At 40.2% G+C, this 16307-nt stretch overlaps 1 protein-coding gene across 1 annotated transcript in view; it reads left to right on the top strand.

The window, feature by feature from the left end:
• TRIM37 (tripartite motif containing 37) overlaps nt 1-16307 on the top strand; it is a 1136753-nt gene that overhangs the window by 462703 nt on the left and 657743 nt on the right. Inside the window, exon 12 of the mRNA XM_053707386.1 lies at nt 7928-8004. Coding sequence (XP_053563361.1) covers nt 7928-8004 — 77 coding nt within the window. The remainder of the gene's footprint in view (nt 1-7927; nt 8005-16307) is intronic.

Below are 16307 nucleotides of genomic sequence, written 5' to 3'. Positions count from 1 at the left end.
AAAATGGGCTGGCATCTAAACTGACATTCTTGCTTTTCAAATAAACATACCAAGAGAATGAAGAAAAAACATAATTTATGTAAGAACTTACCTGATAAATTCATTTCTTTCATATTAGCAAGAGTCCATGAGCTAGTGACGTATGGGATATACATTCCTACCAGCAGGGGCAAAGTTTCCCAAACCTCAAAATGCCTATAAATACACCCCTCACCACACCCACAATTCAGTTTAACGAATAGCCAAGAAGTGGGGTGATAAAAAAGTGCGAAAGCATATAAAATAAGGAATTGGAATAATTGTGCTTTATACAAAAAAAATCATAACCACCACAAAAAAAGGGCGGGCCTCATGGACTCTTGCTAATATGAAAGAAATGAATTTATCAGGTAAGTTCTTACATAAATTATGTTTTCTTTCATGTAATTAGCAAGAGTCCATGAGCTAGTGACGTATGGGATAATGATTACCCAAGATGTGGATCTTTCCACGCAAGAGTCACTAGAGAGGGAGGGATAAAATAAAGACAGCCAATTCCTGCTGAAAATAATCCACACCCAAAATAAAGTTTAATGAAAAACATAAACAGAAGATTCAAACTGAAACCGCTGCCTGAAGTACTTATCTACCAAAAACTGCTTCAGAAGAAGAAAATACATCAAAATGGTAGAATTTAGTAAAAGTATGCAAAGAGGACCAAGTTGCTGCTTTGCAAATCTGATCAATCGAAGCTTCATTCCTAAACGCCCAGGAAGTAGAAACTGACCTAGTAGAATGAGCTGTAATCCTTTGAGGCGGAGTTTTACCCGACTCGACATAGGCATGATGAATTAAAGATTTCAACAAAGATGCCAAAGAAATGGCAGAAGCTTTCTGGCCTTTTCTAGAACCGGAAAAGATAACAAATAGACTAGAATTCTTTCGGAAAGACTTAGTAGCTTCAACATAATATTTCAAAGCTCTAACAACATCCAAAGAATGCAACGATTTCTCCTTAGAATTCTTAGGATTAGGACATAATGAAGGAACCACAATTTCTCTACTAATGTTGTTGGAATTCACAACTTTAGGTAAAAATTCAAAAGAAGTTTGCAACACCGCCTTATCCTGATGAAAAATCAGAAAAGGAGACTCACAAGAAAGAGCAGATAATTCAGAGACTCTTCTGGCAGAAGAGATCGCCAAAAGGAACAAAACTTTCCAAGAAAGTAATTTAATGTCCAATGAATGCATAGGTTCAAATGGAGGAGCTTGAAGAGCCCCCAGAACCAAATTCAAACTCCAAGGAGGAGAAATTGACTTAATGACAGGTTTTATACGAACCAAAGCTTGTACAAAACAATGAATATCAGGAAGATTAGCAATCTTTCTGTGAAAAAGAACAGAAAGAGCAGAGATTTGTCCTTTCAAAGAACTTGCAGATAAACCTTTATCTAAACCATCCTGAAGAAACTGTAAAATTCTCGGAATTCTAAAAGAATGCCAAGAAAAATGATGAGAAAGACACCAAGAAATATAAGTCTTCCAGACTCTATAATATATCTCTCTGGATACAGATTTACGAGCCTGTAACATAGTATTAATCACAGAGTCAGAGAAACCTCTTTGACCAAGAATCAAGCGTTCAATCTCCATACCTTTAAATTTAAGGATTTGAGATCCTGATGGAAAAAAGGACCTTGCGACAGAAGGTCTGGTCTTAGCGGAAGAGTCCACGGATGGCAAGAGGCCATCCGGACAAGATCCGCATACCAAAACCTGTGAGGCCATGCCGGAGCTACCAGCAGAACAAACGAGCATTCCTTCAGAATCTTGGAGATTACTCTTGGAAGAAGAACTAGAGGCGGAAAGATATAGGCAGGATGATACTTCCAAGGAAGTGATAATGCATCCACTGCTTCCGCCTGAGGATCCTGGGATCTGGATAGATACCTGGGAAGTTTCTTGTTTAGATGAGACGCCATCAGATCTATTTCTGGAAGCTCCCACATTTGAACAATCTGAAGAAATACCTCTGGGTGAAGAGACCATTCGCCCGGATGCAACGGTTGGCGACTGAGATAATCCGCTTCCCAATTGTCTATACCTAGGATATGAACCGCAGAGATTAGACAGGAGCTGGATTCCGCCCAAACCAGAATTCGAGATACTTCTTTCATAGCCAGAGGACTGTGAGTCCCTCCTTGATGATTGATGTATGCCACAGTTGTGACATTGTCTGTCTGAAAACAAATGAACGATTCTCTCTTCAGAAGAGGCCAAGACTGAAGAGCTCTGAAAATTGCACGGAGTTCCAAAATATTGATCGGTAATCTCACCTCCTGAGATTCCCAAACTCCTTGTGCCGTCAGAGATCCCCACACAGCTCCCCAACCTGTGAGACTTGCATCTGTTGAAATTACAGTCCAGGTCGGAAGCACAAAAGAAGCCCCCTGAATTAAACGATGGTGATCTGTCCACCACGTTAGAGAGTGTCGTACAATCGGTTTTAAAGATATTAATTGAGATATCTTTGTGTAATCCCTGCACCATTGATTCAGCATACAGAGCTGAAGAGGTCGCATGTGAAAACGAGCAAAGGGGATCGCGTCCGATGCAGCAGTCATAAGACCTAGAATTTCCATGCATAAGGCTACCGAAGGGAATGATTGTGACTGAAGGTTTCGACAAGCTGAAATCAATTTTAGACGTCTCTTGTCTGTCAAAGACAGAGTCATGGACACTGAATCTATCTGGAAACCCAGAAAGGTTACCCTTGTCTGAGGAATCAATTAACTTTTTGGTGAATTGATCCTCCAACCATGATCTTGAAGAAACAACACAAGTCGATTCGTATGAGATTCTGCTAAATGTAAAGACTGAGCAAGTACCAAGATATCGTCCAAATAAGGAAATACCACAATACCCTGTTCTCTGATTACAGACAGAAGGGCACCGAGAACCTTTGTAAAAATTCTTGGAGCTGTAGCTAGGCCAAACGGCAGAGCCACAAACTGGTAATGCTTGTCCAGAAAAGAGAATCTCAGGAACTGATAATGATCTGGATGAATCGGAATATGCAGATATGCATCCTGTAAATCTATTGTGGACATATAATGCCCTTGCTGAACAAAAGGCAAGATAGTCCTTACAGTTACCATTTTGAACGTTGGTATCCTTACATAACGATTCAATATTTTTAGATCCAGAACTGGTCTGAAGGAATTCTCCTTCTTTGGTACAATGAAGAGATTTGAATAAAACCCCATCCCCTGTTCCAGAACTGGAACTGGCATAATTACTCCAGCCAACTGTAGATCTGAAACACAATTCAGAAATGCTTGAGCTTTCACTGGATTTACTGGGACACGGGAAAGAAAAAATCTCTTTGCAGGAGGTCTCATCTTGAAACCAATTCTGTACCCTTCTGAAACAATGTTCTGAATCCAAAGATTGTGAACAGAATTGATCCAAATTTCTTTGAAAAAACGTAACCTGCCCCCTACCAGCTGAGCTGGAATGAGGGCCGCACCTTCATGTGGACTTAAAGCTGGCTTTGCTTTTCTAGAAGGCTTGGATTTATTCCAGACTGGAGATGGTTTCCAAACTGAAACTGCTCCTGAGGATGAAGGATCAGGCTTTTGTTCTTTGTTGAAACGAAAGGAACGAAAACGATTATTAGCCCTGTTTTTACCCTTAGATTTTTTATCCTGTGGTAAAAAATTTCCTTTCCCACCAGTAACAGTTGAGATAATAGAATCCAACTGAGAACCAAATAATTTGTTACCCTGGAAAGAAATGGAAAGTAGAGTTGATTTAGAAGCCATATCAGCATTCCAAGTTTTAAGCCATAAAGCTCTTCTAGCTAAAATAGCTAGAGACATAAACCTGACATCAACTCTGATAATATCAAAAATGGCATCACAGATAAAATTATTAGCATGTTGAAGAAGAATAATAATATTATGAGAATCATGATCTGTTACTTGTTGCGCTAAAGTTTCCAACCAAAAAGTTGAAGCTGCAGCAACATCAGCCAATGATATAGCAGGTCTAAGAAGATTACCTGAACACAGATAAGCTTTTCTTAGAAAGGATTCAATTTTCCTATCTAAAGGATCTTTAAACGAAGTACCATCTGACGTAGGAATAGTAGTACGTTTAGCAAGGGTAGAAATAGCCCCATCAACTTTAGAGATTTTGTCCCAAAATTCTAATCTGTCAGACGGCACAGGATATAATTGCTTAAAACGTTTAGAAGGAGTAAATGAATTACCCAATTTATCCCATTCTCTGGAGATTACTTCAGAAATAGCACTAGGAACAGGAAAAACTTCTGGAATAACCACAGGAGATTTAAAGACCTTATCTAAACGTTTAGAATTAGTATCAAGAGGACCAGAATCCTCAATTTCTAAAGCAATTAGTACTTCTTTAAGTAAAGAACGAATAAATTCCATTTTAAATAAATATGAAGATTTATCAGCATCAATCTCTGAAACAGAATCCTCTGAACCAGAAGAGTCATCAGAATCAGAATGATGATGTTCATTTAAAAATTCATCTGTATAAAGAGAAGTTTTAAAAGATTTTTTATGTTTACTAGAAGGAGGAATAACAGACATAGCCTTCTTGATGGATTCAGAAACAAAATCTCTTATGTTATCAGGAACATTCTGAACCTTAGATGTTGATGGAACTGCAACAGGTAATGGTACATTACTAAAGGAAATATTATCTGCATTAACAAGTTTGTCATGACATTCATTACAAACAACAGCTGGAGGAACAGATACCACAAGTTTACAGCAGATACACTTAGCTTTGGTAGTTCCAGCACTAGACAGCGATTTTCCTGAAGTATCTTCTGACTCAGATGCAACGTGAGACATCTTGCAATATGTAAGAGAAAAAACAACATATAAAGCAAAATTGATCAAATTCCTTAAATGACAGTTTCAGGAATGGGAAAAAATGCCAATGAACAAGCTTCTAGCAACCAGAAGCAAAGAAAAAATGAGACTTAAATAATGTGGAGACAAAAGCGACGCCCATATTTTTTAGCGCCAAATAAGACGCCCACATTATTTGGCGCCTAAATGCTTTTTGGCGCCAAAAATGACGCCACATCCGGAACGCCGACATCTTTGGCGCAAAAGAACGTCAAAAATGACGCAACTTCCGGCGACACGTATGACGCCGGAAACAGAAAAGATTTTTTTGCGCCAAAAAAGTCAGCGCCAAGAATGACGCAATAAAATGAAGCATTTTCAGCCCCCGCGAGCCTAACAGCCCACAGGGAAAAAAAGTCAAATTTTGAAGGTAAGAAAAATAATTGATTCAAGTGCATTATCCCAAATATGAAACTGACTGTCTGAAAATAAGGAATGTTGAACATCCTGAGTCAAGGCAAATAAATGTTTGAATACATATATTTAGAACTTTATAAACAAAGTGCCCAACCATAGCTTAGAGTGTCACAGAAAATAAGACTTACTTACCCCAGGACAATCATCTACATCAGAGCTTTCCAAACTTTTTATGTTGGCGACACACTTTTAGACCTACATAATTTTGCGACACAGTAATTCAGTTGTATTGGCAAACAGGAGGTTAAACTAACTTGTTTTAAGAGATACGGACACATACATAAATGATATAATAACAAAATGTATTTACAAGTAACAGTATGTAAGTGTGCAAGAATTAAAAAAAGTTTAATAACACCAACGGCTACTTACTATTTTAATGGGATGTATGAGGTTGATGGGATGAACACAATTTCAGAATATATGGTGGAATATTAGATAAAGATATACTTGTATTTCATCATCAAGCATTTTTAAGCTTCCCCTTCCTATCCATATATCAAGAGCAGGAGCAGCAATGCACTACTGGGAGCCAGTTACAAAAAAACCCCCACTGACTTCTGACTTCAGCTCAGCGTTTAAGCTGTCGCCCTCAGAGCTCGGTGAGTCCGATTGACTACTGCCAACGCTGCAAACACACTGCTGTCCCACTCACTAACTACACATGCAGTCACGAGCCAATTAAGGAGACTACATGTGCAGTCAGGAGCCAATGTGCCGCCAATGGGAATAGTTTCAGTCCTCACTGAGCTGCGCCAATAGGTTAAGATGATCTGTGACCCCAAGGTATCAATCACGTGTCAACCATGTGATATGCGTAGCAGGCAGGCGGAAAGTCAGAAACCAAAAAAAAAATGTAAAAAAAAATTAAATTTAAAAAAATTTGTGCTGAAGCAGGGACACACCTACACACTGCTGCCGACACACTAGTGTGTCCCGACACACAGTTTGGAAAGCACTGATCTACATGTTTGTAGAAAGCCAAACCAGTACTGAAACGAAAATCAGCAGAGGTAATGGTATATAAATAAGAGTATATCGTCGATCTGAAAAGGGAGGTAAGAGATGAATCTCTACGACCGATAACAGAGAACCTATGAAATAGACCCCGTAGAAGGAGATCACTGCATTCAAAATAGGCAATACTCTCCTCACATCCCTCTGACATTCACTGCACGCTGAGAGGAAAACCGGGCTCCAACCTGCTGCGGAGCGCATATCAACGTAGTATCTAGCACAAACTTACTTCACCACCTCCATAGGAGGCAAAGTTTGTAAAACTGATTTGTGGGTGTGGTGAGGGGTGTATTTATAGGCATTTTGAGGTTTGGGAAACTTTGCCCCTCCTGGTAGGAATGTATATCCCATACGTCACTAGCTCATGGACTCTTGCTAATTACATGAAAGAAATTAATAAAACGAGTAAATTAGAAAGTTGCTTAAAATTGCATGCTCTATCTGAATCACAAAAGAAAAAAATTGGGTTCAGTGTCCCTTTAAATGTTGCTGTTTTTAACCCTGCACTAGGCTTTTATTAGGTGAGAGGCCTAACCCTTGCTATATTCTGAAATTCAGATTATAGTCTGAGTAAAGGTGCATAGTTTTTCACTTTCTTTATCTTCTCAAAACAATGTGTAAAGTACATCATTTATATATGATGCATTTGCTTTTAGTAAATATGTGTGTGTGTATATATATATATATATATATATATATATGTATATATATGTATATATATATATATATATATATATATATATATATATGTATATAATTTGAAAAAAGAAAAAGGTATAGGTCCGCAAACTACTTAAAAGTCAAACTTTAAGCAAAATTTAAAAAGAAAAATTGGTGGAGTAATCACAGTATGTAACAGGATACAAAACGCAGCCAAGTAAACGTCTGACCGGTTTCGGTCTCACTGGACCGTAATCATAGACTTAATATGACACACATGCAGTCACCTTTAAAAGGAACTAAAACCACACTGATTGGTTAATAACAATTTCTGCGTAATGATACACTCTATAGAATTTAACAAATTTGGATACATTGACAGAGAACTATATGCTAACTCACATATTAGGACTAAATATAGAACCTGGCTGAAGAGTTGGAAATTAACCCCTGGGTAGTAGCAATGGACAAATTAAATGATAATGCACTCCCAAAAGTATAAAAGAAGAAAAGGAATAACACCAGGGACCCACTGATAATTTTAACATAGTGGCAGATATTTAAAGGTATATACACATCCTAGTAAATATATACATGTCCTGACAAAGACAGATGAATACCCCCCTACCTCGCATTATATACAGCTCTTATATATCAACTATTAATATTCCCAAAACAATTTAATATTTCCAATTAAAAATGGAATCAAAATGTTCTTTGAATTATAAAAATATAAATAGGAATAATAAACAATGGATAGGAAATATAAATTAATCCCTAAAGGGGAAGAGTACCATTTAAACATATCTGGGACCCTCTCATACTACTATGTGACACAATATAGTTATATATAATTTGACTCAAAATTAATTGCAAATCTTTTTTTTTTCTTCTTCTTCTAGGATGGTAATGGCGTTGTACGTGGCTACTACTTGTCTGTCTTTTTAGAACTTTCTGCTGGTCTTCCAGAAACATCAAAGTATGTTTCCATAGTTTATTTGATTTTCATGTTTGTGACTGTTTAGATAATATAATAATCGCAAAGCATACAAAACTGTATTTCTGTTTAACTATTTTATAGTTTAAGATCTGGAAATAAAGCACTACAACAAGGTGACAGAACACAGCATACTTTACATATTTCTTTCATGCGCAGGTGGTGAGAGTTCAAAAGGAATTACTCTTCCCTGTCACTAGGAGGAAGCAAAGATTCCCAAACCCCAAAAGCTCTATAAAACCCCTTTCACCTCACTTGCCTTTGCTGGAGGAAGGTTAAGAATGAATATGTGCTTGTTGTTTTTCTGTGAGAGGGGTTCTCAGACTGAGTTTAGTCCCATTTCCCCTCAGAGAGCAGTGTTAGTCTTAGGGTTGTATATGGAGTATGGGTAGTGACTCTCTTTTCACCTCATGGAAAATTTGTCAGAAGGACCTGTCCTTTGGCGCTTTCTGCTGGGTCTTCCGTTTACTCCTATTCCATATTCTCTTCTGATATGTTATACTACTGGATGAGTATCTCTTGATAAGTAGTATTTTCTCTTGTTAAGTGTATCCAGTCCACGGATCATCCATTACTTGTGGGATATTCTCCTTCCCAACAGGAAGTTGCAAGAGGATCACCCACAGCAGAGCTGCTATATAGCTCCTCCCCTCACTGCCATATCCAGTCATTCTCTTGCAACTCTCAACAATGATGGACGTAGTAAGAGGAGAGTGGTGTATTATAGTTAGTTTTTTAACTTCAATCAAAAGTTTGTTATTTTTAAATGGTACCGGAGTGTACTGTTTCATCTCAGGCAGCATTAGAAGAAGAATCTGCCTGTGATTTCTATGATCTTAGCAGAAGTAACTAAGATCCACTGCCGTTCTCACATATTCTGAGGAGTGAGGTAACTTCAGAGGGGGAACGGCGTGCAGGTTTTCCTGCAATAAGGTATGTGCAGTTAATATATTTCTAGGGATGTAATTTGCTAGAAAAATGCTGCTGATACCGGATTAATGTAAGTTAAGCCTTAAATGCAGTGATAGCGACTGGTATCAGGCTTATTAACAGAGATACATACTCTTATAAAAGTGTAATATAAAACGTTTGCTGGCATGTTAATCGTTTTTATATATGTTTGGTGACAAAACTTATTGGGGCCTAGTTTTTTTCCAAATGGCTGGCTTGATTTTTGCCTAGAAACAGTTTCCTGAAGCTTTCCACTGTTGCAATATGAGTGGGAAGGGCCTATTTTAGTGCTTTTCTGTGCAGCTAAAAATACTGACAGACATTCAGCTTTCCTCTGCATGATACAGGACATCTCTGAAGGGCTCAAAAGGCTTCAAAGTCGTGTTTGAGGAGGGTAACAATCACAGTAGACTGTGGCAGTTGTTGTGACTGTGTTTAAAAAACGTTTTTGTCATTTATTATTCTGTTTTTGTTATTAAGGGGTTAATCATCCATTTGCAAGTGGGTGCAATGCTCTGCTGACTTGTTACATACACTGTAAAAAATGTTGTTAGTGTAACTGCCTTTTTTCACTGTTATTTCAAATTTTGTCAAAATTTGTTTCTCTTAAATGCACAGTAACGTTTTTTATATTGCTTGTTAACTTGCTTTAAAGTGTTTTCCAAGCTTGCTAGTCTCATTGCTAGTCTGTACAAACATGTCTGAAACAGAGGATACTTGTTCATTATGTTTAAAAGCCATTGTGGAGCCCCATAGGAGAATGTGTACTAAATGTATTGATTTCACCTTAAACAGTAAAGATCAGTCTTTATCTATAAAAGAATGGTCACCAGAGGGGTCTGTCGAGGGGGAAGTTATGCCGACTAACTCTCCCCACGTGTCGGAGCCTTCGCCTCCCGCTCAAGGGACGCACGCTAATATGGCGCCAAGTACATCAGGGATGCCCATAGCGATTACTTTGCAGGACATGGCTGCAATCATGAATAATACCCTGTCAGAGGTATTATCCAGATTGCCTGAATTGAGAGGCAAGCGCGATAGCTCTGGGGTTAGACGAGATACAGAGCGCGTAGATGCTGTAAGAGCCATGTCTGATACTGCGTCACAATATGCAGAACCTGAGGACGGAAAGCTTCAGTCTGTGGGTGACGTCTCTGAATCGGGGAGACCTGATTCAGAGATTTCTAATTTTAAATTTAAGCTTGAGAACCTCCGTGTATTGCTTGGGGAGGTTTTAGCTGCTCTGAATGACTGTGACACAATTGCAGTGCCAAAGAAATTGTGTAGGCTGGATAAATACTATGCAGTGCCGGTGAGTACTGATGTTTTTCCAATACCTAAAAGGCTTACAGAAATTATTTGTAAGGAGTGGGATAGGCCCGGTGTGCCCTTTTCCCCACCTCCTATATTTAGAAAAATGTTTCCAATAGATGCCACTACACGGGACTTATGGCAGACTGTCCCTAAGGTGGAGGGAGCAGTTTCTACTTTAGCAAAGCGTACCACTATCCCGGGTTGAGGACAGTTGTGCTTTTTCAGATCCAATGGATAAAAAATTAGAGGGTTACCTTAAGAAAATGTTTATTCAACAAGGTTTTATTTTACAGCCCCTTGCATGCATTGGGCCTGTCACTGCTGCTGCGGCATTCTGGTTTGAGGCCCTGGAAGAGGCCATCCATACAGCTCCATTGACTGAAATTGTTGACAAGCTTAGAACTCGTAAGCTAGCTAACTCATTTGTTTCTGATGCCATTGTTCATTTGACTAAACTAATGGCTAAGAATTCCGGATTCGCCATCCAGGCGCGTAGGGCGCTATGGCTCAAATCCTGGTCAGCTGATGTGACTTCAAAGTCTAAATTACTCAACATTCCTTTCAAGGGGCAGACCTTATTCGGGCCTGGTTTGAAAGAAATTATTGCTGACATTACTGGAGGTAAGGGTCATACCCTTCCTCAGGACAGGGCCAAATCAAAGGCCAAACAGTCTAATTTTCGTGCCTTTCGAAATTTCAAGGCAGGTGCAGCATCAACTTCCTCTGCTTCAAAACAAGAGGGAACTTTTGCTCAATCCAAGCAGGCCTGGAAACCTAACCAGTCCTGGAACAAGGGCAAGCAGGCCAGAAAGCCTGCTGCTGCCTCTAAGACAGCATGAAGGAGCGGCCCCCTATCCGACAACGGATCTAGTAGGGGGCAGACTCTCTCTCTTCGCCCAGGCGTGGGCAAGAGATGTTCAGGATCCCTGGGCGTTGGAGATCATATCTCAGGGATATCTTCTGGACTTCAAAGCTTCTCCTCCACAAGGGAGATTTCACCTTTCAAGATTATCTGCAAACCAGATAAAGAAAGAGGCCTTCCTAAGCTGCGTACAAGATCTCCTTGTAATGGGAGTGATCCATCCAGTTCCGCGGACGGAACAAGGACAGGGGTTTTATTCAAATCTGTTTGTGGTTCCCAAAAAAGAGGGAACCTTCAGACCAATTTTGGATTTAAAGATCCTAAACAAATTCCTCAGAGTTCCGTCATTCAAGATGGAAACTATTCGAACCATTTTACCCATGATCCAAGAGGGTCAGTACATGACCACAGTGGACTTAAAGGATGCCTACCTTCACATTCCGATTCACAAGAATCTTCATCAGTTTCTGAGGTTTGCCTTTCTAGACAGGCATTACCAATTTGTAGCTCTTCCATTCGGGTTGGCTACAGCCCCAAGAATTTTTACAAAGGTTCTGGGCTCACTTCTGGCGGTCCTAAGACCGCGAGGCATAGCGGTGGCTCCTTACCTGGACTATATCCTGATACAGGCGCCAAGCTTTCAAATTGCCAAATCTCATACAGAGATAGTTCTGGCATTCCTGAGGTCGCATGGGTGGAAAGTGAACGAAGAAAAGAGTTCTCTATCTCCTCTCACGAGGGTTTCCTTCCTAGGGACTTTAATAGATTCTGTAGTAATGAAAATTTACCTGACGGAGTCCAGGTTATCAAAACTTCTAAATGCTTGCCGTGTTCTTCACTCCATTCCGCGCCCCACGGTGGCTCAGTGCATGGAAGTAATCGGCTTAATGGTAGCGGCGATGGACATAGTGCCATTCGCGCGCCTGCATCTCAGACCGCTGCAATTATGCATGCTCAGTCAGTAGAATGGGGATTACACAGATTTGTCCCCTCTACTAAATCTGGATCAGGAAACCAGAGATTCTCTTCTCTGGTGGTTATCTCGGGCCCATCTGTCCAAGGGTATGACCTTTCGCAGACCAGATTGGACAATTGTAACAACAGATGCCAGCCTTCTAGGTTGGGGTGCAGTCTGGAACTCCCTGAAGGCTCAGGGTTCATGGACTCAGGAGGAGAAACTCCTCCCAATTAATATTCTGGAGTTAAGAGCAATATTTAATGCTCTTCTGGCTTGGCCTCAGCTAGCAACACTGAGGTTCATCAGATTTCAGTCGGACAACATCACGACTGTGGCTTACATCAACCATCAAGGGGGAACCAGGAGTTCCCTAGCGATGTCAGAAGTCTCCAAGATAATTCGCTGGGCAGAGACTAACTCTTGCCACCTCTCATTGTGTCTCGCCAGAACGCCAAGCTTCCTTGTTACGGATCCAGGTCCAGGGACCCAGAAGCGGCACTGATAGATGCTCTAGCAGCGCCTTGGTTCTTCAACCTGGCTTATGTGTTTCCACCGTTTTCTCTGCTCCCTCGTCTGATTGCCAAAATCAAACAGGAAAGAGCATCGGTGATATTGATAGCGCCTGCGTGGCCACGCAGGACCTGGTATGCAGACCTAGTGGACATGTCATCCTTTCCACCATGGACTCTGCCTTTGAGACAAGACCTTCTAATACAAGGTCCTTTCAATCATCCGAATTTACTTTCTCTGAGACTGACTGCATGGAGATTGAACGCTTGATCCTATCAAAGCGTGGCTTCTCCGAGTCAGTAATTGATACCTTAATACAGGCACGAAAGCCTGTCACCAGGAAAATTTACCACAAGATATGGCGTAAATATCTTCATTGGTGTGAATCCAAGAATTACTCATGGAGTAGGGTTAGGATTCCTAGGATATTGTCCTTCCTCCAAGAGGGTTTGGACAAAGGATTATCAGCTACTTCTTTAAAGGGACAGATTTCTGCTCTGTCTATTCTTTTACACAAGCGTCTGGCAGAAGTAACAGACGTTCAGGCATTTTGTCAGGCTTTAGTTTGAATTAAGCCTGTGTTTAAACCTGTTGCTCCTCCATGAAGCTTAAACTTAGTTCTTAAAGTTCTTCAAGGGGTTCCGTTTGAACCCCTTCATTCTATTGATATCAAACTTCTTTCATGGAAAGTTCTTTTTCTGATGGCTATTTCCTCGGCTCGAAGAGTCTCGGAGTTATCTGCCTTACATTGTGATTCTCCTTATCTGATCTTTCATTCAGATAAAGTTGTTCTGCGTACAAAACCTGGGTTTTTACCTAAGGTGGTTTCTAACAAGAATATCAATCAAGAGATTGTTGTTCCATAATTATGTCCTAATCCTTCTTCAAAGAAGGAACGTCTTTTGCATAATAGTCGTAGTCCGTGCCTTGAAGTTTTACTTACAGGCTACTAAAGATTTTCGCCAAACATCTAACCTGTTTGTCATTTACTCTGGACAGAGGAGAGGTCAGAAGGCCTCGGCAACCTCTCTTTCTTTTTGGCTTCGGAGTATAATCCGTTTAGCCTATGAGACTGCTGGACAGCAGCCTCCTGAAAGGATTTCAGCTCATTCTACTAGAGCTGTGGCTTCCACCTGGGCCTTTAAAAATGAGGCCTCTGTTGAACAGATTTGCAAGGCTGCAACTTGGTTTTCCCTTCATACTTTTTCCAAATTTTACAAATTTGATACTTTTGCTTCTTCGGAGGCTGTTTTTGGGAGAAAGGTTCTACAGGCAGTGGTTCCTTCCGTTTAAGTTCCTGCCTTGTCCCTCCCATCATCCGTGTACTTTAGATTTGGTATTGGTATCCCACAAGTAATGGATGATCCGTGGACTGGATACACTTAACAAGAGAAAACATAATTTATGCTTACCTGATAAATTTATTTCTCTTGTAGTGTATCCAGTCCACGGCCCGCCCTGTCCTTTTCAGGCAGGTCTAAATTTTAATTAAACTACAGTCACCACTGCACCCTATGGTTTCTCCTTTTCTCGGCTTGTTTCGGTCGAATGACTGGATATGGCAGTGAGGGGAGGGGCTATATAGCAACTCTGCTGTGGGTGATCCTCTTGCAACTTCCTGTTGGGAAGGAGAATATCCCACAAGTAATGGATGATCCGTGGACTGGATACACTACAAGAGAAATAAATTTATCAGGTAAGCATAAATTTATGTTTTTTTCTTCATAAATGGAAAGAGTCCACAGCTGCATTCATTACTTTTGGGTAATAAGAACCTGGCCACCAGGAGGAAGCAAAGACATCCCAGCCAAAGTCTTAAATACTCCTCCAACTCCCCTCATCCCCCAGTAATTCTTTGCCTTTCATCCCAGGAGGTTGGCAGAGAACTGTCAGAAGTTATTTTAGTCTCTTGTGGAGGGTAGTACTCTTCGACATAGGACGGGAGTTTTTAGTAATCCTGTCAGTCTCTCAGTGAGGGCTTGGATGAAAGTCAGAGTCCAGAGATGCAGGGAGAGTCTTTCTGTGAAACCATCCCGACTCATATTAACAACTCCACAAGCAATCAGCGTTGTCGAAATTCGCTTCGTTGCCTCCTGCTTCTCTCAAGTCCATGGCAGAGACGAAGCTACTATCCGTCACACTTGAAGGGCCGTGTTCCTATTCCACGGCGTAGATTCCGGTAAGATAGTTTAATTTTACTTCTAAATCATTGTACTGTAACTCACATGAGAAATACAGGGTCTCAATGGGACTCCTTTAGTATCTTGGAATCAAGGGTTAATATCTCCTGAGGGGAATTATTGAACAGGGGGGGTTTTAATCATGTTTGTTATGTGATTTATTCTGCTTATGTGTAGTGTTAACTGGGCTCGTGACTTTTGGAACATAACAGCTGTTAGGTGTTGTTTTCAGGGGGGGGGGGGGAGTGTCAGTCAGGACTAGGCCTCGGGCACACCGTACCAACTGGAAATTAATATATTATTTGATAAGGATATCCTTAGAACAGCGCTTCAGACCATGCAGCAGTCATTCTCCTTTATTGAAAGACTCACAACATGTCTTATAGGAGACAATTGCAGCATATGGGGTTAACATGATGACACTTTATGACCGTGTCATTTTACACAGTGTTTGTCAGGAAAAATACTAGCTAAAACAATATTTCTATAGTCATAATAAGGAGTGCATCTCGTAGCAAAGCAAGGTTATTTGAGCATCTTATAGAGAGAGTACTTTCCAGGCGTTGTGCTAGGAACATCTGCAAGGCCACCTAGCTCTAACAAACTAATAACAAAAATGTATTTCCCACTACAGAATAAACCACTATAATAAATGTTATTCAGTACAAGATGGGTGCCAAAGACAAGATGGCAGCCAATAACAAGATGGCGCTAGTCATGCTAACAATAATCCCTAACAACGGCCAGGGTTACAGGATAGGGTTCAAGACTCATACGCCCAGGGGCAGATTCCTCCTGTCAATCCTATCCTCAAGACCAGAGAAGAGAGAGACGCCTTTCTAGAGTGCGTGAGGGATCTCTCATCTCTTGGCGTAATCGTTCCAGTACCTCTAGCAGAAAGGGGTCTAGGGTACTATTCAAACCTTTTAGTGGTCCAAAAGAAGGAGAGGGCACGTTACACCCAATTCACACCTTTTTTCCCATTCCTGAAACTGCCATATAAGGAAATTGATCATTTTGCTTTATATGTTGTTTTTTCTTTTACATTTTGCAAGATGTCTCAATCTGATCCTGCCTCAGAAGTATCTGTTGGAACTTCGCTGCCTGACCTCGGTTCTACCAAAGCTAAGTGCATTTGTTGTAAGATTGTGGAAATTATATCTCCGAATGTCATTTGTAATAGTTGTCATGATAAACTTTTACATGTAGATAATGTATCCATCAGTAATAGTACATTGCCAGTTGCAGTTCCTTCAACTTCTAATGTACATGATATACCTATGAATTTTAAAGAATTTGTTACTGATTCTATTCAGAAGGCTTTGTCTGCATTTCTGCCTTCTAATAAACGTAAAATGTCTTTTAAAACTTCCCATAAAGTTGATGAAATTTCAAATGACCGACAATATAATGATTTATCCTCCTCTGATGAGGATCTATCTATCTGATTCAGAAGATCCTTCCTCAGATATTGACACTGACAAATCTTCTTATTTTTTTTAAAAGAGTT

Source organism: Bombina bombina, chromosome 3 (genome assembly GCF_027579735.1).
Source record: "Bombina bombina isolate aBomBom1 chromosome 3, aBomBom1.pri, whole genome shotgun sequence".
NCBI lineage: Eukaryota > Metazoa > Chordata > Amphibia > Anura > Bombinatoridae > Bombina > Bombina bombina.
The sequence above is the reverse complement of the archived record's forward strand: the minus strand, read 5'-3'. Positions and strand labels throughout refer to the sequence as shown.